Genomic DNA, 21954 nt, shown 5'->3' on the forward strand with positions numbered 1-21954 from the left:
TGCGCACCTAGAGCCCGTGCTCCACAGCAAGAGAAGCCACCACAATGAGAGGCCTGCACACCGCAACAAGGAGTAGCCCCCATTCGACACAACTAGAGAAAGCCCACGCACAGCAAGGAAGACCCAACACAGCCATAAATTTAAAAAAAAGACATATATCAAATCATCACAATGTACACCTTAACCTTATATAGTGTTATGTGTCAATTACACCTCAATGAAGAATGGAAAAAAATAATTTTAAAAAACGTTTCAATCAAAATAAAGTTTGATTTTAGTAAAATAAATAAATACAAAATAAGAAAAATAATTTTGTTAAAATAATTATGTTGCTTCAAGGAAGTATCATGGAAATAAAGACAAGTATAGAATTCATCTGATAAATATGGAAATGTCTGGAGGGGAATAAATCCAAAGCTGAAATTCTGAAGAAGTGATGAAAAAGGATTTGAAGTGGCATTAAGGCAACAAATCATAAAGCAATGTACTTGGTACTAGGAAACACAACTATACCAGCAAATGCAATAATCTCCTTCACACATCCCAAGAAGAAGTCACCTTGAGCTAAACTTACACATCATAATGTTTAGTTCTAAGAAGTGAGAACTGAGCTACAAAATAATAGTGGAATCTGTCAGGTCTGGCATTTTAAGATTATTTACATTGAAGTTCTATACACCTTACCCTTTGCCTGTGGTGCCGGCTGGGTTTTATTAATTATGGGACAGATACACCAGGGGCTAAACATGCTCTGATATAAAACCCTTACTGCACAAGCTTAGTGCTTAAGTAAGTTATAAAGTGGCCATCTGTGTTTTCTGCTTAAGCTGCTGAGAGGATCTCAAGGTTAGAAGAGACCTTCAAGGTCATGGAGTGATGCCAGGCATGAACGATCTCTGCATTACCTCTGTTAAGCAATCCATCAACCTCTGCTTAAGTACTCAAAGTAACAAGAAACTACCTGCAAACAGTCCAGTGTGCTCTTTTGTCCCACCCCTCACCCACCTGTCCTGCTTTTTCCTTGGAACCCAACAGGGCAAGTCTCCCTTAACCCTTCATTTATCTAGCAGTGATGGATTATACTCCAAAGAATAAAATAAACAGTGTGAGTCCATATTGATGTAATAAACAATTGAATGAATAAATAAGTTGGAGAAGAGGGACAGTTCTTCTTTGCAGTGGAGTTCCCACTGCAAAGATGGAGAGGAATGGTGGAAATAGAAAATGACCACTTGGTAAGCACAACATTAATAATTGTTGGAGGCAATAATTATCCATGGGGCACTTCCTTGGTGGTCCAGTGGTTAAGACTCTGAGCTCCTAATTCAGGGGCATGGGTTCCATCCCTGGTCGGGGAACTAAGATTCCGCATACCACTCGGCACGGACAGCAAGAAAGAAATAAGGAAAGAAGGAAGGGAGGGAGGGAGGAAAGAAAGAAAGAAAGAAGTAGAGAAAGAAAGAAAAAGAAAGAAAATAAGAAAGAAAAAAGAATTACCTATGGATGCTAAAATTAGTGGGTAAAAACATGATGGAAAACAGGATATGTGCAGTTAAGGCAAGTGAACAATGTTAACTCAAATATGAGACCTGATAAGATATCTGAGAAAGGTACACTGCTTCTGTAGATTTTTGCCGAAAGTACATATCCTAAATTTAATCATGAGGGAGCATCAAACAAACCCAACTTGAGAAACATTCTACACAATAAATGACCAGAATTCTTCGAAAGTGACAAAGTCATAAAAGACTTCAAAATACTGAGGAACTACTACAGTTTGGTGACTAAAAAGACCTGACAACTAAATGCAATGAGGGATCAAAATTAAATCCTGCACTGAAGAAAGTACATTAGTGGGGAAATTGGCCAAATTTGAAATAGGTCTTTAGAATTGGTAGTAGTATTGTGTCAATTTTAATGACCTAGTTTGTTTTTGGGTTTTTTGGTCATGCAGCCCGGGATCTTCATTCCCGGGCCAGTGATCAAACCCATGTCCCCTGCAGTGGAGGCGCAGAGCCCTAACCACTGGACAGCCTGGGAAGTCCAATGATATGGTTTTTGTTTTGTTTCGTTTTGGGTTTTTTTTTTTGCGGTATGTGGGCCTCTCACTGCCGTGGCCTCACCCGTTGCGGAGCACAGGCTCCGGACGCGCAGGCTCAGCGGCCATGGCTCACAGCGGCCATGGCTCACAGCGGCCATGGCTCACAGCGGCCATGGCTCACGGGCCCAGCCGCTCCGTGGCATGTGGGATCCTCCCAGACCGGGGCACGAACCTGTGTCCCCTGGATCAGCAGGCGGACTCCCAACCACTGCGCCACCAGGGAAGCCCAATGATATGGTTTTGATCACGGAACTATGGTGATATAAGATGTTAACATTTGGGAATGTTGGGTAAAGGGTAAAATGAAATTCTTGTACTATTTTTGCAATGTTTTTATAAATTAAAAATGATAAGCAAATAAAAAGTCAAAAAAATATATACCTATCATAGTCTAGAGCCTATTCCCCTTTCCCAAAGACCCCTGTCCCCTCTCAAAGCTTAACTGGAACTTTCACACAGAGGGAATAGTTTTCACAATGTTCACTGTGCTGATCACTCTGCTTTTTAATCATAATATTAGGGTTTCTGTTTTTGTTTTGGGGTTTTGTTTGAATTTTTATTGGAGTATAGTTGCTTTACAATGTTGTGCTAGTTTCTGCTGTACAGCAAAGTGAATCAGTTATACATATACATATATCCCCTCTTTTTTATATTTCCTAGGGTTTGTGTTTTTAAATTTTAATTAGAAATTTATTTGCCTTTATTACACTCTCAGAACAGAAAACAAACAAACAAAACCCAGCAGACATAGATAAGGAAAACCAGAGGAAAGACTCCATATCATCTACCCAGGAAAAACTAGTATGAAGTCTGTCAGATTCCTTTTTATGTATATAAATATATTATATTTGATGCACTATATATATATATATATATATATATATATTTTTTTTTTTTTTTTTTTTTGGTACGCAGGCCTCTCACCGTTGTGGCCTCTCCCATTGCAGAGCACAGGCTCCGGACACACAGGCTCAGCAGCCATGGCTCATGGGCCCAGCCGCTCCGTGGCATGTGGGATCATCCCAGGCCGGGGCATGAACCCACATCCCCTGCATCGGCAGGCGGACTCTCAACCACTGCGCCACCGAGGAAGGCCCTGATGCACTATATTTTTAAAACAAAAATGAGATCTACACCATATGTCATTTTGTAACCTAATTTTTTTCACTTTAAAAATACATTGTTGAATGGAACATTACTCAGCCATAAAAAGAAACGAAATTGAGTTATTTGTAGTGAGGTGGATGGACCTAGAGTCTGTCATACAGAGTGAAGTAAGTCAGAAACAGAAAAACAAATACCGTATGCTAACACATATATATGGAATCTAAGAAGAAAAAAAAAAGGTCATGAAGAACCTAGGAGTAAGACGGGAATAAAGACACAGACCTACTAGGGAATGGACTTGAGGATATGGGGAGGGGGAAGGGTAAGATGGGACAAAGTGAGAGAGTGGCATGGACGTATATACACTACCAAATGTAAAATAGATAGCTAGTGGGAAGCGGCCGCATAGCACAGGGAGATCAGCTTGGTGCTTTGTGACCACCTAGAGGGGTGGGATAGGGAGGCTGGGAGGGAGGGAGACGCAAGAGGGAAGAGATATGGGAACATATGTATAACTGATTCACTTTGTTATAAAGCAGAAACTAACACACCATTGTAAAGCAATTATACTCCAATAAAGATGTTAAAAAAAAAACAAAACATTGTTGAAGCTCTCTTCCTTTCTTTAGACTGAAGTAGGCACTCACACTTTCAAAACTATCCAAACTGCTCTCCAGAAAGACAGTACCAATTTATTTTCTCACAGAGTTCCAAGACTGTCCCATTTCAACTCACATTTTCCGTATTTGCTAATTGTGTTCTTTTACCTTTCCAAATTCATATGGGAAAAAAAGATATCTTATAATAATGTATGTTCTTCAAATTATTATAGAGGCTGACCACTTAGTAAGTTTAATTCCTCTTCTCTATGTTCTATCTATGCTTTAATCTAAAGATTAAAGGCAAATAAATGGCAAACTACAAGATAAATTCTGTTTCCTCTCTACAGTTACCAAAATTAAACACAAACCCTTAGAATAAAAAATAAATCTCACCTCACTTTTAACTTTATTCTTCTTCATATTGTTATTACAGGCTTAATGTTATATGACATGCTCATAGATTATATAACATTTTTAAAAAATCTGTGTTCAAGTATGTTTACTTTAGCAATAACTATAATGATGAAAAACTAGAAGCCAATTAATTCTCCTGAACAATAGTATTTTCCTGAAAATGTTATTGTAATTGATAATGCTACTATTTTAGGTAATATATAGAATATTATTCAAAAATAAGTTAAAAAATAAGTTAAAGCAGTTATTATAGAGCCATTTAATGGGTAACAATGAACAAGAACAAAGCTATCATTAGAATGACTAAATGAAACAACTGACACACCAAATGTTGGAGAAGATGTGGAGCAACTAATATTCCCTTAATTTCACTGGAAGATTGTTAAAATATTATACACCTACCCTACAGGCAATTCAATTCCTATTTCTCCAAGATAAATGAAAAATATATGTTCACACCCAGAAAAAGCACTTGTATAAGAATGTGTTGGTCAGAATGTAGAGAAATTGGACCTCTCATACACTGGCAGTTCCTCTAAGAGTTAAACAGAGTTAATATATGGCCCGGCAATCCACTCCTAGGCACATACCCAAGAGAAATTAAAACATGTCTACACAAAAAAACTTGTATGTTAATGACTATATCAGCATTATTCACAAGAGCCAAAAAGTGGAAACAACCCAAATGGCCATCAAATGGTGATTGGGTAAGTAAAATGTGCTGTATACATAAAATGGAATATTATTCAGGAAAGAAGGAAGGAATGAAGGAAAGAAGGAAGGAAGGATAAATGCTACAACATGGATGAATCTTGAAAACATTATGTTAAATGAAAAAAACCTCTTAACAAAGTACCACGTTTCATATGATCCTATTTCTATGGAATAGGTTAATTTGGGGGATAATGAAAATGTTCTAAAATTGATTGTGGTGATCCATGCACGACTGTGAATATACTAAAAGCCACTGAATTGTATACTTTAAATAAGTGAATTGGGTAGTATAAGATTATATCTCAATAAGGCTATTTAAAAAAAAACAACAGAAACAAAAAACTAAGGATGGGGCTACCCTGGTGGTGCAGTGGTTAAGAATCCGCCTGCCAATGCAGGGGACACGGGTTCGAGCCCTGGTCTGGGAAGATCCCACATGCCGTGGAGCAACTAAGCCCATGCGCCACACCTACTGAGCCTGTGCTCTAGAGCCCACGAGCCACAACTATTGAGCCTGTGTACCACAACTACTGAAGCCCACATGCCTAGAGCCCGTGCTCTGCAACAAGAGAAGCCACCACAATAAGAAGCCAGTGAGCCACAACGAAGAGTAGCCCCTGCTCGCCACAACTAGAGGAAGACTGCGCACAGCAGCGAAGACCCAATGCAGCTAAAAATAAATAAATTACAAAAAACAAAAAACAACTAAGGATGTTCAAAACCATCTACCTACCTAGTCCTGAGTCAAAGAAGCCGAATACCCCCCCAAAAGTATATTCTATAAAATTCCATATGTAAAAAATTACAGAAAAGGCAAAACCAACCTAAAGTGATAGAAATCAAATCAGTAGTTGCTTGGTGGGGGGAGCGGGTTGACTAGGAAGAGGGGCTGAGATGACAGAAAAGATTGGTGTCTTTCTGTGCATTCATCAAAACTGGTTGAGTAATATATTTAAGACCTGGATATTTCACCATATATAAAGTACATTTCAAAAAATAAGGCCGTTGTTTAAAAAGAATGAGTTGATGCAGTTGTATATATACATGACATATATGTAACTATAGCTACACTGGTATGTATACAGACTTTATCTGGAAGAATACCCACAAAACTACTAAGAGGTTATACCCCTCAGGTGTGAGAATAAGGATGAACGAAGGGAGGGACAATGAGTATAAAGGAGAACATTTTTCCTTTCCTTCAAACACTTGTGTTTAAATTCCTTTCAAGATTATTCTTTGTTTTTGCAATTTAAAACTATTGTTAAATGAGTTCATTGGATTTCCTTTTAAATCATCCTGATGTTTGCATTTTCTTCCTCAACAAAATTTTGACTACACTTTGATGTTGTCTCAGATCACTAATTGTACACATGATTTTAGGATGCTTTTGCTGCTATTCTGATAACCTATAAAGGTCACCTGGAGTTAATTTTGTGAGTTTTGTTACTTATATACACCCTGAAAGATGTTTAATGTAATTTGCTTCCTATCTGCCTCATAAACAAATCTTTTTCCTTGTCTTTAATGCTACTTTGTCCTAGACTGAGGGAGTAGGCTGTCGCTGCTTGACTGGTTATCTTCTGTTTTACTTTGTCTCCACTGAGTTCCTCTGAGTTAGGCTTCTTTCTTTTGTATTGAGTTCTTGGTAAGATAGGGTTGCCGGGAAGATAAAAGTGGAAAGGACAAGATAAAGAAGGAATGAAGTCTAAGTCACATTCTCTTGGAATTCTACGCCTAGTTAGCCTCATCATCCTCATACCTGCATTTTTTCAACATTCCAGATCCTCACTATACCCATTTTATCATACAGTGACCCGGGTCCAACTTTCTCAACCCAAATTAACCATTTGGCTACACTGTGCAAGAGGACATTAAATAGAGTTATAGGCATTTTTCATCATTACTTAAAAGTTTTATTCATTTAATCTCTAAAACTTAAAATATGTGCCATTTCTACGCCCAAAGGAAAGTCAAGATGCCTTAAAGGTAACAAAATACAAAATAAAATGTTTAGCTTAAAATGGAGTCCATCATAATTACATCAGACAAGAAACATGGATGGATACTAAAAACCAATGAGAAGTAACAGAATGCTTACACAGTTTTAAAGTATCTCCACAGGAGATATTAACTGCAAGAGGTAAAAGAGTAACTTAGGAGAAACCTGGCAGAGGCCACATTAACCAAGTTTTCAATGTAAAGATCGTAATAATGGAACAAACTGACATCACGTGCCTCCAGATATGATTCACGGAAAAAAAAAACCCACTAACTCACTTCTGTGGCATTCCTGTTAAAAATGCATAACGTGAATCTAATCATGAGCAAACGTCAAATAAACCCAAATTAAGAGACATTCTAACTGACCTTACTCTGAAAAATGTCAGACTGGTAAGACTAAAGAGACAGAACAACTGAATGAAATTCATAATCTGAGATTATCTTTTGATATGCTCTACATTATTAAGGACAAATAGTGAATTCTGATCAGTAGATAATAGTATTGTGTCAATGTTAATTTCCTAGTTTTGATCATTGTACTATAGTTATGCAAGAAGAGGTCCTTGGGCTTCCCTGGTGGCACAGTGGTTGAGAATCCGCCTGCCGATGCAGGGGACACGGGTTCGTGCCCCGGTCCGGGAAGATCCCACATGCCGCGGAGCGGCTGGGCCCGTGAGCCATGGCCGCTGAGCCTGTGCGTCCGGAGCCTGTGTCCGCGTACCACAAAAAAAAAAAAAAAAAAAAAAGAAGAGGTCCTTGCTTGTAGGAAATACACACTTTAGTACTTATGGGTAAAGAGAACTCATGTCTGAAATTACTCTCAAATAATTCAAGGGGAAAAATTTGTATATGAGGAGAGAGAGATAAAGCAAATAAGATAAAATGTTAACATGGGTAAGCTGGTTGAGGGATATATGAGAATACTTGGCACTACTCTTGCAGCTTTTCTGTAGTTTGAAATTATGTCAAAGTATTTTTTTTTAATTTTAATGAGGCTAACAAGAATGAAGCAGGAAGACAAGATGCTTTCTCATTTCGTAGTTGAGCATATTACACTGCTTGACCAATAAATTTGAGTTTTCTGACTCAAAAATCAAAATAGAAAAACACATTATTTATATTGCCTTTTTTTCTGACCATGGGCAGCTCATAAATTAATCTTGATAATTTTTCACTAGAAATTATACTGAGCAAAAGTTAGCCTGTCCTTTATATAACTATGGTATGTCATGATGCATAGTATCTTAGGAAATGTGGCCCAGATAACTCAGTTTTCTGATGGTCCTAACTTGTTGGTTTGGGGGTTTTTTTTGGTTTTTTTGGCTGCGCTGGGTCTTTTTTGTTGCGCGTGGGCTTTCTCTAGTTGCAGGGAGTGGGGGCTACTCTTCGTTGAAGTATGCAGGCTTCTCCTTGCGGTGGCTTCTCTTGTTGCGGAGCACGGGCTGTAGGTGAGCAGACTTCAGTAGTTGTGGAACGGGGGCTCTAGGGCGCAGGCTCAGTAGTTGTGGCACACAGACTTAGTTGGTCCGTGGCATGTGAGACCTTCCTGACCAGGGCTCAAACCCATGTCCCCTGCATTGACAGGTGGATTCTTAACCACTGCGCCACCAGGGAAGCCCTCCTAACTTGTTTTAATGAAGTGATCAAATATCAGAGGCTTTAAGTAAACCCTGGACAGCTGGATTAAACTTCTGATGAGGGGCTTCCCTGGTGGCGCAGTGGTTGAGAGTTCGCCTGCCGATGCAGGGGACACGGGTTCGTGCCCCGGTCCAGGAAGATCCCACATGCCGCGGAGCGGCTGGCCCGTGAGCCATGGCCGCTGAGCCTGCGCGTCCGGAGCCTGTGCTCCGCAACGGGAGAGGCCACAACGGTGAGAGGCCCGCGTACTGCAAAAAAAAAAAAAAAACTTCTGATGAAATGTTCTAAACTGCAGTTATTTTATCCTGTCCATTAAGTGAGGGCATAAACTAGATTTCATGGGTGTAGAGTGACAAAAATCAACATTTTGAAATAGCTTCTATTTATTTTAATCAGCAAATAACAGTCAGATTTTTATAAGGTTCATCAATACCCTGACTTCAAGCCAATAGTACTGAAAGTGCTTCCCCATGGTTCTATAGATACCCCTACTTCATTTTTTTTCATTTCTTTATTTCAGTGAAACCATAATTAAGGTATCCATTTTCTCTTCCACTCCCTGCTACTACCTGGTATAGATGGGGCAGGTCAATTTAATCTGAGTTTAGCCAACTACATTTATTTTTTCAATCTGCTACTTTCCTCTAATTAAGAATTTAGGATCCAATCCAGGAAGCATTGGACAATCTCTGACAAAGACCCCAACAGCTAAATGTAGATTGGACAACCTACCTGACACCTGAAATTTATTGTAATTTACCCAGATTGCTTGATCTTCAAATCAAAACATTTTATAAAAATGTAATGGAAGAGAAGTAGTGTTCAAAATCACCAATCAAGAAACACACACACACACACACACACACACACACACACACACGGGCTTCCCTGGTGGTGCAATGGTTAAGAATCTGCCTGCCAATGCAGGGGACACAGGTTCAAGCCCTGGTTCGGGAAGATCCCACATACCGCGGAGCAACTAGGCCCGTGCGCCGCAACTACTAAGCCCGCGCTCTAGAGCCCACGTGACACAGCTACTGAAACATGAACGCCTAGAGCCCGAGCTCCCCAACAAGAGAAGCCCGCGCACTGCAATGAAGAGTAGCCCCCGCTCAATGCAACTAAAGAAAGCCCGCGCACAGCAACGAAGACCCAACGTAGCTGAAAATAAATAAATTTATATGAACACACTCAAAATGATAGTAAGACCAAATAAAAGGAGAACAAAGAGACAAGACAACCAAATCCAAGACATGATTTAAGATTAGAGGCTAGGGCTTCCCTGGTGGCACAGTGGTTGACAGTCGGCCTGCCGATGCAGGGGACGCGGGTTTGTGCCCCGGTCCGGGAAGATCCCACATGCCGCGGAGTGTCTGGGCCCGTGAGCCATGGCCGCTGAGCCTGAGCGTCCGGAGCCTGTGCTCCGAAACGGGAGAGGCCACAACTGTGAGAGGCCCGCGTACCGCCAAAAAAAAAAAAAAAAAAAAAAAAAAGATTAGAGGCTAGATCAGGAGGAAACAGCTAAAAAGGATTTGAGTGGGTAGAGGGGGAAACGATGGAAAAGATTTTTTAAATGGACAGTACCTTCTGAATCATTAACTATCCTCAGTGTGATCACTGTACTGCAGTTAAGGAGAGGCACGCTGAAGAATTTATAGGTAAAATGTCACATGATCCAGCAAAAATATATATATACATATTGATGGACAATGTGTTATTCCTTCAACTTTTCTGTAGGTTTGATTTTTTCAAATAAAATTTACAGAACAATTAATCAAATTAAAATAAACATATTAGCTATATATCCTGATTTCCATAGCAATTCATTATCAACACTATTCAAGGCTGGCCTGATGATTTCAGAAAGTACAGTTTCCCTTATATACCCAGATGTCACTATAATAATTTCTACACTTCAGACCTAACTGACTAAATAAAGTTAGGCCATGAAATGCATTAATTCAATCATTCATTAAACCAACATTTATTGACTTGTAGGCACAAGACATTACATTAAGACTGCAGAACACAAAGTTGAATGCTGCTCTAAGCTTAAGAGGTTTACAATCTAGTTTACCGAATAATAAAAGCAACTAAAAATCTAAACACATCAATATTCTATAAAGGATTTTATTTTATATTAACAACCATAACAAAAACAATCATGATGATGATAGCTATCGTTTATTGAACATCCACTCTGGTTTAAAGGTAATGAAAATAGGGCTTCTCTGGTGGCTCAGTGGTTAAGAACCCGCCTGCCAATGCAGGGGACACGGGTTCGAGCCCTGGTCTCAAAAGCTCCCACGTGCCACAGAGCAACTAAGCCCATGCGCCACAACTACTGAGCCTGCACTCTAGAGCCCGTGAGCCACAACTACTGAGCCCACATGCCACAACTACTGAAGTCCACATGCCTAGAGACCGTGCTCTGCAACAAGAAAAGCCACCTCAATGAGAAGCCTGTGCACCACAAGGAAGAGTAGCCCCGCTCGCCGCAACTAGAGAAAGCCCGCACGCAGCAACGAAGACCCAACACAGCCATAAACTAATTAATTTATTAATAATAATAAAGAAAAAAGTAATCCAAAAAAAAAATGAAAATAGCTCTCAGATAGTTCAATTAAATTTCCCTCAGTCAGGCACTTTCCTTTGGGCACTGCTGATACCACAAAAATACACATGGTTTAAATTTTAAAACTAAAAGTAATCAAAAGCCCTAAATACCTATGATATCAAAATTAAATACTCGGGGACTTCCATAGTGGTCCAGTGGTTAAGACTCCGTACTTCCAATGCAAGGGGCACGGGTTAGATCCCTGGTCAGGAAACTAAGATCCCACATGCCAAGTGGCAAAAGAAAAAATTAAATACTCAGAAAATTTCAGATTTGTGTTTTCTATTTTCAGAGAAGTTATGTCTAAAATAATATTAAACTTACTTCAAGAAGTGGAATACACAGTTATTAGATTTTTTCCCCTTTCTAAAGTAGAATAATACACAAGATATTAAGTAAAAACTTTTTTTCTAAGAAAAAGATACTTTCAGATATCTAAGATAAATTTTGTGATAATTTAGTGAGAACTTTCTTATGTGATTCTTATCTGGAAGAAATCATGCTTAAGGTACAGAACTTGCAAACGTCACTATAACTTATATCCTGTTTCAAATATGTTCATCCTAGTCCTTTGCAGCTGAGTTCTATAATTGAAACTAACCATCAGCTGTGAGATTATTTTTCATAGTGATGATGTTCTACTCTTTATTATAGGATTATTGATTCTATAAAATATATACATGTAAATAAAACAGGAAAGAGAGAAATTTAATATATTCAAGGTTTAAAGACTCCTTTCTGATAATTCTTATTAGAAAAAGCAGAAGTGACATTTTTAAAAGGAAAGAAAAGGCTTTTTGTAATACAGGTTTATATTTCTCAAATAAGGCAAGCGAATATATTGCTAAGAAAATACACATTTTCTTAAAGGCTCACTTAATATTTTTAGTAGGATAAATTATACCTTTAGATGTAATAACACCACTAATTGAGAAATTACTATATATCAAGCTGTCCTAGGCAATGTAACATGTATTAAATAATTCACTTAAGTCTATAACAATCTTATGATCCTATGAGTGTGTATTTCTGTATACTATATTTAAAATTAAGCACACAATATAATGCTTAAAATAAATAATTTAGTTACTTAAAAATAACTAAGTTGCTAAAATAAGTTTACTGTTTAACATCTGGTTCCCTAGAACCATGAAAAGAACCTATGCTTTAATCAAATTCATATATCATTAATTTTAAACATAGATAATAAAACTGTAACATCTCTTCCCTTAAAATTTTTCATGTGCAGAAAGTCCTGTTTTTAGCTCAAAAAATACTAAAACAGTTAGTATTTAAAACTATGAAGCATCAGAACAGGTTAAAGAATGACATTGTAACCTTCATTCTCTTGAATAGGCCACTGTGGTGGATAAATCTTGCCATCACATCTTTTTTTTACCAAAGGTTTTTAAATGGTGTTTGATTGATTGATTGATTGATTGATTGATTTAGGCTACGTTGGGTCTTCGTTGCTGTGCGTGGGCTTTCTCTAGTTGCAGCAAGCGGGGGCTACTCTTCGTTGCGGTGCATGGGCTTCTTACTGTGGTGGCTTCTCTTGTTGCAGAGCATGGGCTCTAGGCGCCCGGGCTTCAGTAGTTGTGGCACATTGGCTCAGTAGTTGTGACTCATGGGCTCTAGAGCGCAGGCTCAGTAGTTGTGGCACATGGGCTTAGCTGTGCCGCAGCATGTGGCATCTTCCCGACCCAGGGCTCGAACCCGTGTCCCCTGCATTGGCAGGTGGATTCTTAACCACTGCGCCACCAGGGAAGTTCCCTTGCCATCACATCTTTAAAAACATTATTTTTATGACACATTTTGAATATTGAAAGGCATTCCATTATAAAATTAATTATAACTTGAAAATGACTTAAGATACTAGTGAGGTTTTAACAAAAATTTAACAGTTCTTATTTGGCTTTTTTTACCTATCTATTGTTTTTTTTTTTTTTTTTTTTTTTTTTTTTTGCGGTATGCTGGCTTTTCCCACTGCGGCACACAGGCTCCGGACGCGCAGGCTCAGCGATCATGGCTCACGGGCCCAGCGGCTCCGCAGCATGTGGGATCTTCCCGGACACGGGGCACGAACCCGTGTCCCCTGCATCCGCAGGCGGACTCTCAACCACTGCGCCACCAGGGAAGCCCCAGAGAAGCCCCTGTCTATTGAGATGATATTCTAGCCAATAGATGGAGAGCTATACAACAAGCAAGGCAGACCTCAGAAAACAGTATGAATCTAGCACTATCAAAGCACAAACACATTATCAGATGAGCATAAGGATTCAAGACACAAAGCATATGTTCTTTTCTAAGCTAGGAAAAACTCAACAGACTTTTTTTGTAGCCTGAATGAAATTTTCTTCAAGCCTATTCACCCCACTTGGCTTCTATTCACTGATTCTCTGTTTGGGATCATTCCTAGAAATTACAAAATGGACATGAATTTTGAATCACTGGAAATGTTCGTGTTCCGATGATAAATGAATGATTTGACTGTATGTGAGCTGACTTAGTGAGAACTCAGCCCCGAGTCTGAGTTCTCAGCCTGAACTCAGTCTCATCGTCCCTGGTCAAAATGCTATGTTACAATTTCTGGGTATGCAAAACAGAAGCCCCATGTGTGCCTTTGAGCGTGTGAATAAACACTGATGGATAAGCACTAGTCTCTGATAGTTTTTGCCAGCTTATGACATGAGGAAAATAAGGACCATGTGTTGAATCATAAGGATAAATTATTAAATTTTATATGACCACCCTATATTCTGAGATTATCTTCTTCCAATTTATATGTTTGTGGGGGGTTTTTTGTTGTTGTTATTGTTTTGTTTATAAAGCTGGTATCCCTTTGTGGATGCTCTCACCACTCTGAATCTCCCCTGCCTCGCCCCCCACCCCCAACTGCCCCCATGGTCTGTTATATTCAGAAGTCTGGGATTCTTTGCCTGGGACTATGTAAGACTATCAAGGGACTTCCCTGGCGGTCCAGTGGTTAAGACTCCATGCTTCCACTGCAGGGGGTGCAGTTTTGATCCCTGGTCAGGCAATTAAGATCCGCATGCCGCATAGTGCAGCCAAAAAAAAAGACTATCAAATGGCTTTTTTCCCCCCTGAACAACCATCAAGCTCAGTATAGAATGTCACTAAAATTTGTAACATGTTGCTGCTATAAGTCATGGAATGTTACTTTATAACTAGAGTTAAGAAAAGTTTATCATTTTACCAATGATTTCTTTAACTAACTGAAACAAAGTTGTAGATAAGTGTGCACAGAAAAAAAATCTTTAGTAACCCTGTTACTTTCATTTCTTGTAGCTTAATGAGTTTTTAAGATAAACAGGGTAACTCAATTGTATCTAATTTGGTAGTTTTAAACCCTCACTAGTGTATGTAACAATTTACAAAAGAAGGGAATAGTTCTCAAAGATACCAAGTAAATTTCCCTAGGGGGTGTTTTCCCCTGTCTTGGCAAATTTTTTTTGTTTCTTTGTTTCCTTCAAAGTATATGCCACAATTTGTAATTTATTAATTTGTCTTTAATTTTTTTTGGCCTTTCCTCAGCAACATTTAATCTCCTTGAGGGCTGAAATCACTTTGGTCTTACACACCATTGTAGCCCAGCATTTAGTATGGGCTAAAAAAAGTATTTATCGAATGTTAATAATACTGTTGTTCAAGAAACAACACATATTGAGCATTAACTGTGTGCCAGGCCATGAAGGTACTAAATATTTTGAATATCACTGTCATGTAAATCAAGACCACATATGAATGTGATTCATTTATGATTTGATTCTCCTTTTAAAACGTTTCTAAAAGACTTACCACTATAGCTACACGCCAGTGTCTTGTCCTTCTCTCCTAGTGAAATATGTCTTATTTACCCCCATCCCACCCCCTGTCCCCCGCAACAACCACTCATTCTACTTTTATCAGCATCATCAAGGAAGGAAGGAAACAGTGATGAACAGAGCTGGTGGCATAGAAGCTAGCAGGAAGATCACTTAGTTTTCTTTTTTTTTTTTCATTTCTAAATCATTTGTAGACAGTGTCCTGGTTTAATATACACTGACATTTCTTTATATTTGTTCACCCAGTTCTTCCAAATAATACTTTGATGATATTTTATAATCAAATAGCTAGAAAATGTTCCTTACCAGATAAGAAATTACAGAATGTACAAATGCAGTTCATTCTCAGGGATACCCACACTTTTTATTTTGACATGATTTTAGATTTTCAGGTAAGTTGCAAAAATAGTATAGAGTTCTTATATAAACTTCACCCAACCCTGTCCAGTGTTACTTTCTTACATAACCATGATTCTGGTACCATTTTTGACCCTACCATATTGCCCCTGTGGTCAGTAGTGATGCTGAATGTATGTTTGGTTTGCCCTTCAGGTCCCCACTCCATCTTCTATACCCTCTTACATGACACAGGAGGCGGAACAAGATATATTTCATCATCAGTAGGCTCCCTTTTTCCTTTTGGCTTCTGATTGGGATCAACCAATGAAAGCAGCAGGAAACTGGATGGCAGAGTATTTATTTCCATACCCACCTCCCCATGACTTTCACTTCAAGAAAGATCCCATTATCAAGGGCCACACAAAAGCCCCTGTCCCTTCAGGCCTAGGAACGGCAATATCTCTCTGCTGTCATTAGTCCCAGGATGCTTTGTCATCCCTAGATTTTTCTGAACCCTGCCCACACCTTTTAAACAATCCCTTTATTAAATTCTCCCCAATACTCCCAACTGACTGTGTAATCTGATTTTCTCTAGGGACAGGGAGTGACAACCTAACTAAAGTGATATTACCTTAAAATTGACTTTCTCCCACCCCAAAACACAAAATAGTGATTATTTACATAAATGTTTCTACCAAGAGGAACTCCAAACCATGCCACTCACAAGTACAAGTTCATGAATCAAGGCCTGAAATCATCTCATACCTTCACCTTACTCAACAGTCAAGCAAACAATTATAGCACAGCTAACATGCTGCCATCTATGAAGACAGATCAACTCCAGTGATCAACAAGAGCGCCTGAGCAGGAACCTGGTCCTTCAGCCCCAGTGGGGGCAGGAGTTTGTGCTGAGCACCCCCACCCTCACCCCCATCATTTGGTGCCCATTCTGGCCATTAGAGTGCTTTGGACAGAAACCGTCATTTCAGCTCGAGGAAAATGCTCTCTGTAGTCTGGGATTTGAGATCACTATGTATAGTTTTAAACTTCGAATTGTAATAGAATGCATACACGTTTTTGATATAGATAATAGATTGTTTGATATAGATAATAGATAATAGATTGTTTAAAGATGAGAGGTGTGAGACACACCAGGCAATTTCAGCCCCACAACCGGATTCAGTATTTAGTTAGCAGGTTCAGAGTAGGATGAGACAAGCTTCAATTCTATTCCCAATTTCCTTAGTCAGACTCTTCATTTATCCAACTACCTTCCAATAGATGAAGATGAAAATGAGTCAGGATACCTATATGTAGCAGCCACCCTGACAAAGAGCAAGGGACGCAGGAGATGTGAAGACTTAAGAGGCCAGAGTCAAAGGAAGAAGAGTAGAAGTCTGGCACAATGCCAAAACCAAAGAAAGAATTATGAAAGGAAACCAAGGTGTAACCTGTAGATTCCCGTGACTGATCCCCTGGGTAGCAGCCAGCTGGAATGTTAAGTTCTCACCCATAAAATCCTAAATGGAAAGCTTTACTTTTCCTCCACCCTCCCTCCCAAAAGTTGGATTTAGTTTTCTTGACATCTCCTTCGGGGCTATATAATATTCTACACTTGCTCTAACTATATTTTACACATATCAAGCTAAAATCTGAAAGTATTTTAGCATTTCTCCTGTGGAGCAGAGAAACAAAGCTTTCTTTGAAAAGGAACCAAAAAAAAATTATGCCCAACAGAAAATTAAAGAAAACATTTAAAAATGCCCAACATCAGAAAAAAAAATAATTTTTTTCCTTTTAGAGCATTTTTCTACTGTTGTACAACAACTGATAACTACAGAGGAAGTGAGCAACAGTTTGGTTCTGCTTGCTGTGGCACATGAATTTCAGCCATCCACAGGCACTTATTTCTTTGTAAAAGTCAGGGTCCATTGCCATGATTCAAAAAAGCAATACACAGTATATTTACTTCTGAAATTTATTTCAGGTGACAGGACACCCACAGACTAACAAAATAAACATAGAATTAAATAGTATTCCCAAAGTCCAATTCTACCTTGTGGGCAAGGCAGGTGATGATTTAGCTACCAAGATTAGTCCATGTTAGTTTGTCCATGCAGTCTCCATCCCTTTCTTCCATGCTGCTTTCCCACCCCACGCCACCCCCCCCACACACACACAAATCTGAGAGCCATTTATAACAGCAGGACTGAAACTATTTCTCACTTGAAGATTTTAAGACAAAACACCTGAGCTGGATACACCCAACACAGGAAGTGTAAAAAGAGATTGAGAAATATACTTAGGGATTTTAATGATATTCTTCTATAATTGGGGGAGGGGAAAGGATTAAAAGGGGGCAGGTGGATCAATATGCAGGAGAAAAACAGAGAAGGGTTTAATTTACCTTGAAAATAACCAGTATTCTATTTGTCCAGGCCCAGTGAGAATTTGTGCCAAGCAATCTCATTCATTTCACAGTGCCTGGCACATTGATGACTGTGTGGTAAATATTAAATAAATACTTGTTGGTTGATGAAAAATATACATGGCAATGCTGTGTACACACAGGAAACAGAAACTTGAAGTGGTCAGACAAATTAGAAAGCAATGCAAGGTTTGGGTCTGCATGTCAATAGCATTTTCAAGGTACACAACTGGGGAAACAAATGAGATTTTAAAATGTGCTATAGCCATAGTTCAAACATGTTGTTCCTCTATGAGTGCCAAAACTTTATTTGCAGAAGAAAAGCTAAGATTAGGTAAGATATTTTCAATTATATATACACAATATAATTTTAAAGACCAGTCGTTTTATTGTTTAATATGTCTTCTTGAATTAAAAAGCTTGACTGCTCAGGATAGTTACATTCATAATAGCAATATACCACTTGAAACCTTTAACACATAAGCACCTATTTGCTAAAGCTAGTCTTGAACTTTTAGTAATGTCATATGCTTTTAAATTAACCATTTAAAATACTATACAAAGCTCATAACACAGACTGCTAGTTTATCACTGAATTAGGTAACTACTAAATACTCATTAGGCAAACTACTGAAAATAAAGAAAGCATACACAATCCTACAGCTCCATGAATGCCGAAATTAAAGATGATATAATGAGAATTTGGGATTAAGCAATTGTAATCTGGCTGTAAAACCTCAATGGCTTACACATTTTAAGCTGAACTAGAACCTCTAAGCACCTTTTCCTTTGGAAAAATCACACATTTTAAAATAGTCTCTAATGGAAGGTCCATTAAAATCACAATGGATCATAGCTGTCAACTTTAAATAGTGTCTTTCTCCTTAAGAGCTGAAGTTTACACACTGGTGCAACACCACAAATGCAGATGCTACAAATGGAGCTACAAAAAAAAGCCACAAATTTTATTCACAACACTTGCATATAAAGTTTTCTGTCTGCAGACTCGTGTGGAGTTGAAAATAAAGGATGCTAATATGCATATTATGCAACGTATCAAAAAAAAAGAGAGAGAGAGAAAGAGAGAGAAAACACTTTAGTTGAGTGAAAATTCATTTATCTACTGAAAATCTGGGAGAATTTACATCTACTGTACTCCAAATTTACCCCTAAGTGACAGAAAAATACTATATGAAATGGAAAAATATTAAATATGAGTTAATCAATAGCTGATTACCTTTAAAACTTTGGGCTTCTTTTCCCTCTGGGGCCTCTTGTTTTCCTTTATAACCTAAAAAAAATCAAATTGCAAAATGAGCCTCCATATAAGAGAAAAAAAATTAGCTCCCACCTCCCCCCCCAAAAAATTTTTGGCTATTCTCTATAAAACTACTTATACCATCTAAAATCATCAACATGTTTGCTAGACAGAACCTAAAGAGCTTATGTAAAATGTACACTTCAAAAGTCACTGAAAAAAAGCCTTGCATAAAGATGAAGTAGGGAAATACCCTTTTTTCCCCTTAAAGTCTGTCTTAATTAGCCTCTGCATTCTTCACAGCGAAGCCCACGAGGTAGCCATCTTGCTTGCTTCTGCAGAGGAAGCCTCTACAGTTGAACAGTTCTGCAAACTGCTTTTTGGTATTATTATCATGGTGTTTAAAGGCAGCCCTGGCCTGCCAGCACTGTAGACGTGCTGGGCATGCCTTTTGCAAAAACAGCCCCACAAAGAGTGCAGCCAATGGCAATGCAGAGCTTAGCAACTCCAAAGTGATCTTCTCTGCCTAGCCTTCCTAGACAAAGGATCTCCTGTGCGGCTCCGCTCTCACCACAGGACACAGGCAGCCACAAGCTGCGACATGGAGTTCGCTGCAGAGGATCTGGTCGCGCCGAAATCACAGGAGGCTTCAGCAAAAACAATGCACACAAATCCCCCAGGTCTCCACCATCGGATCGATGGCGGATTCTCCCTGATTAGTAACCTCTTGGCGGCTCCGAGGGCAGGTCTGCGCGGGGGGAGGGGTGCGCGGTCCTATCTTTAACGTACAGGAGATATAACTGAGCTGATGGGGGCATTTGGGCTTGCTGAAACTCTGGAAGGTATTGTGCATTTTTACTTTATAAGGCAAGGCTAAATATTGGCGATATTTAAGGCAGGGAGGTTATGTGAGGACAGTGTAGGCTCAGCTGTTGGGCTGCGTGTCTCATTCCTCGGGAACCACACCTCTCTGCAGCAGGCGCTTTGCCCAGAAACACAGCAATTTGATTTCTGTCAATAAATGTCCAATGATAAAGGCGGATTAAAAAATAATAATAAAGCCACTTAAAAGGGAAAGGACAGGATGAGGGCAAGGAGAGGTGGAGGAGTTTTCAAAATGCACTTGCCACTCTGAGTGGCTGGAGGTTTCAAAAAGATTTCTCTCTCTTGCTCTGGACATTTCTGATGACCTTCATTTCCCAAAGAAATCCATCCCTTCCAGAAGGCGGATTCATAACTTTGGGACAGAAGAAGCACCTCTGGCTCCTCTGCCTCCCAGGATCATCAACTGTCACTGAGCATCTCTCCGCAGAGCTGCGAAGCAAGTCCCCACGTGGAGCCTGTCTGTGCACGGGCTGATGGACAGACACAGCCACTTACTTCCCAGGGATTGGGAGCTGAGCCAGAGGTGGAACAAGCAACCAGCCACACTCAACACACCTGAGCTGCCCCCATGCCCAGTGGGTGGTAAGCACTGGGAGAGCTGGGCACCACAGTTAGAACTTGCCAGACCCTGGGAATGACAGAGCCAGAGGAGTTTAGCCCCTCCCTTCAGCTTCCTGGACATGGAACAGGGGCAGTAGACGAAGAACCAGGACAGCTGTTTGAGCTGGCAGGTCTCAAGGTCACTGCCAAAATGCAGTGCAGAGGCCAGTCACAGTCCCATCACAGCCACCTTGACAGCTGCACAGATCTTGGGAAGACAGCCTCAGCTCCATCTTCACAGGGCCAAAGTTTCAGCAGCACATTTGGGGGATTGGCAGGAGGGCCTCACTGGCTGCTCAGCCAAAGATTGGTTTTCCACTTGCAGTTGGATTCAGAACAGATTCCCACAACCAGAAATCGGGAACAGAGAGAGGGCCGGAAAGCCTGTATTTCATCACCCTTGATTCCTAGCCTTTCAGTCTGCCACAAAAGCACGCTTTTCTTGTTGGAATGGGAAGTCCAACATGCATTGTTTCCCCACTTTAAACTACCTCTCCCTCACCCACCCACTTTCAAAATTTTTAACAAATGTAAGCAGCAAGCAAAACCAGTGGATTTTGACCTAACCACGTCCACCACGGCAACTTTAAGCACACCGAGCCCACGCTAAGAAGCTCTCTGTGGGGAATGAAGCAACCGTGAAATGAATGGGTAGGAAAACAGGACCAAATACAAGATTTGAAAATGAGTGCTAAACCTTTTAACCCTACATTTCTTTCTCTTTGGAGATTTGTGTGTGTGTGGTAAAACATACATAACATAAAATTTTCCATTTTAACCATTTTAAAGTGTACAATTTAGTAGCATTAAGTATATCCACAATGTTGTGCAAGTATCACCACTTTACATTTCCAGAACTTTTTCATCATTCCAAACAGAAACTCTGTACTCATTAAACAGTAACTTCCCGCTCCCGTGCGAACTTCTGTTCTACTTTCCGAGTCTATAAATTTGCCTGCTCTCGGTACCTCATATAAGTAGTATCACACAATGTTTGTTCTTTTACGTCTGGCTTATTTCACTTAGCATAATGTTTTCAAGGTTCATCCATGTTGTAAGATGTATTAAGAATTTCATTCTTTTTTAAGGCTGAATAACAACATTTTGTTACCCATTCTTCTGTTGATACACTTTTGGGTCATTTCTCCCTTTTGACTATTGTGAATAATACTGCTATGAACATGGGTATACAGGTATCTATTTGAGTCCCTGCATTCAATTCATTTGAGTATATACCTGGGAGTAGAATTGCTGGGTCATATGACAACTGTTTAATTTTTTGAGGAACCACCAAACCATTTTCTGCAGCCAAACTATTTTTTACCATTTTACATTCCCATCAGCAATGCACACAAGGGTAGCCCTATATTTCTTAAAGTGTCTTCCATTTCAATTACAGGTT

The 21954-nt window shown here is 39.4% G+C and overlaps 1 protein-coding gene across 4 annotated transcripts in view; it reads right to left on the reverse strand.

The window, feature by feature from the left end:
• TET1 (tet methylcytosine dioxygenase 1) overlaps positions 1-21954 on the reverse strand; it is a gene marked incomplete at both ends in the record, with an annotated part of 124712 nt that overhangs the window by 75739 nt on the left and 27019 nt on the right. For all 4 annotated transcript variants that reach the window (XM_082855114.1, XM_082855113.1, XM_082855112.1 and 1 more), the window contains one exon: positions 19047-19100. In XM_082855114.1, the coding sequence (XP_082711240.1) occupies positions 19047-19100 (54 nt within the window). The remainder of the gene's footprint in view (positions 1-19046; positions 19101-21954) is intronic.

Source organism: Leucopleurus acutus, assembly GCF_964270905.1.
Source record: "Leucopleurus acutus genome assembly, chromosome: 14".
Taxonomy (NCBI): Eukaryota; Metazoa; Chordata; class Mammalia; order Artiodactyla; family Delphinidae; genus Leucopleurus; species Leucopleurus acutus.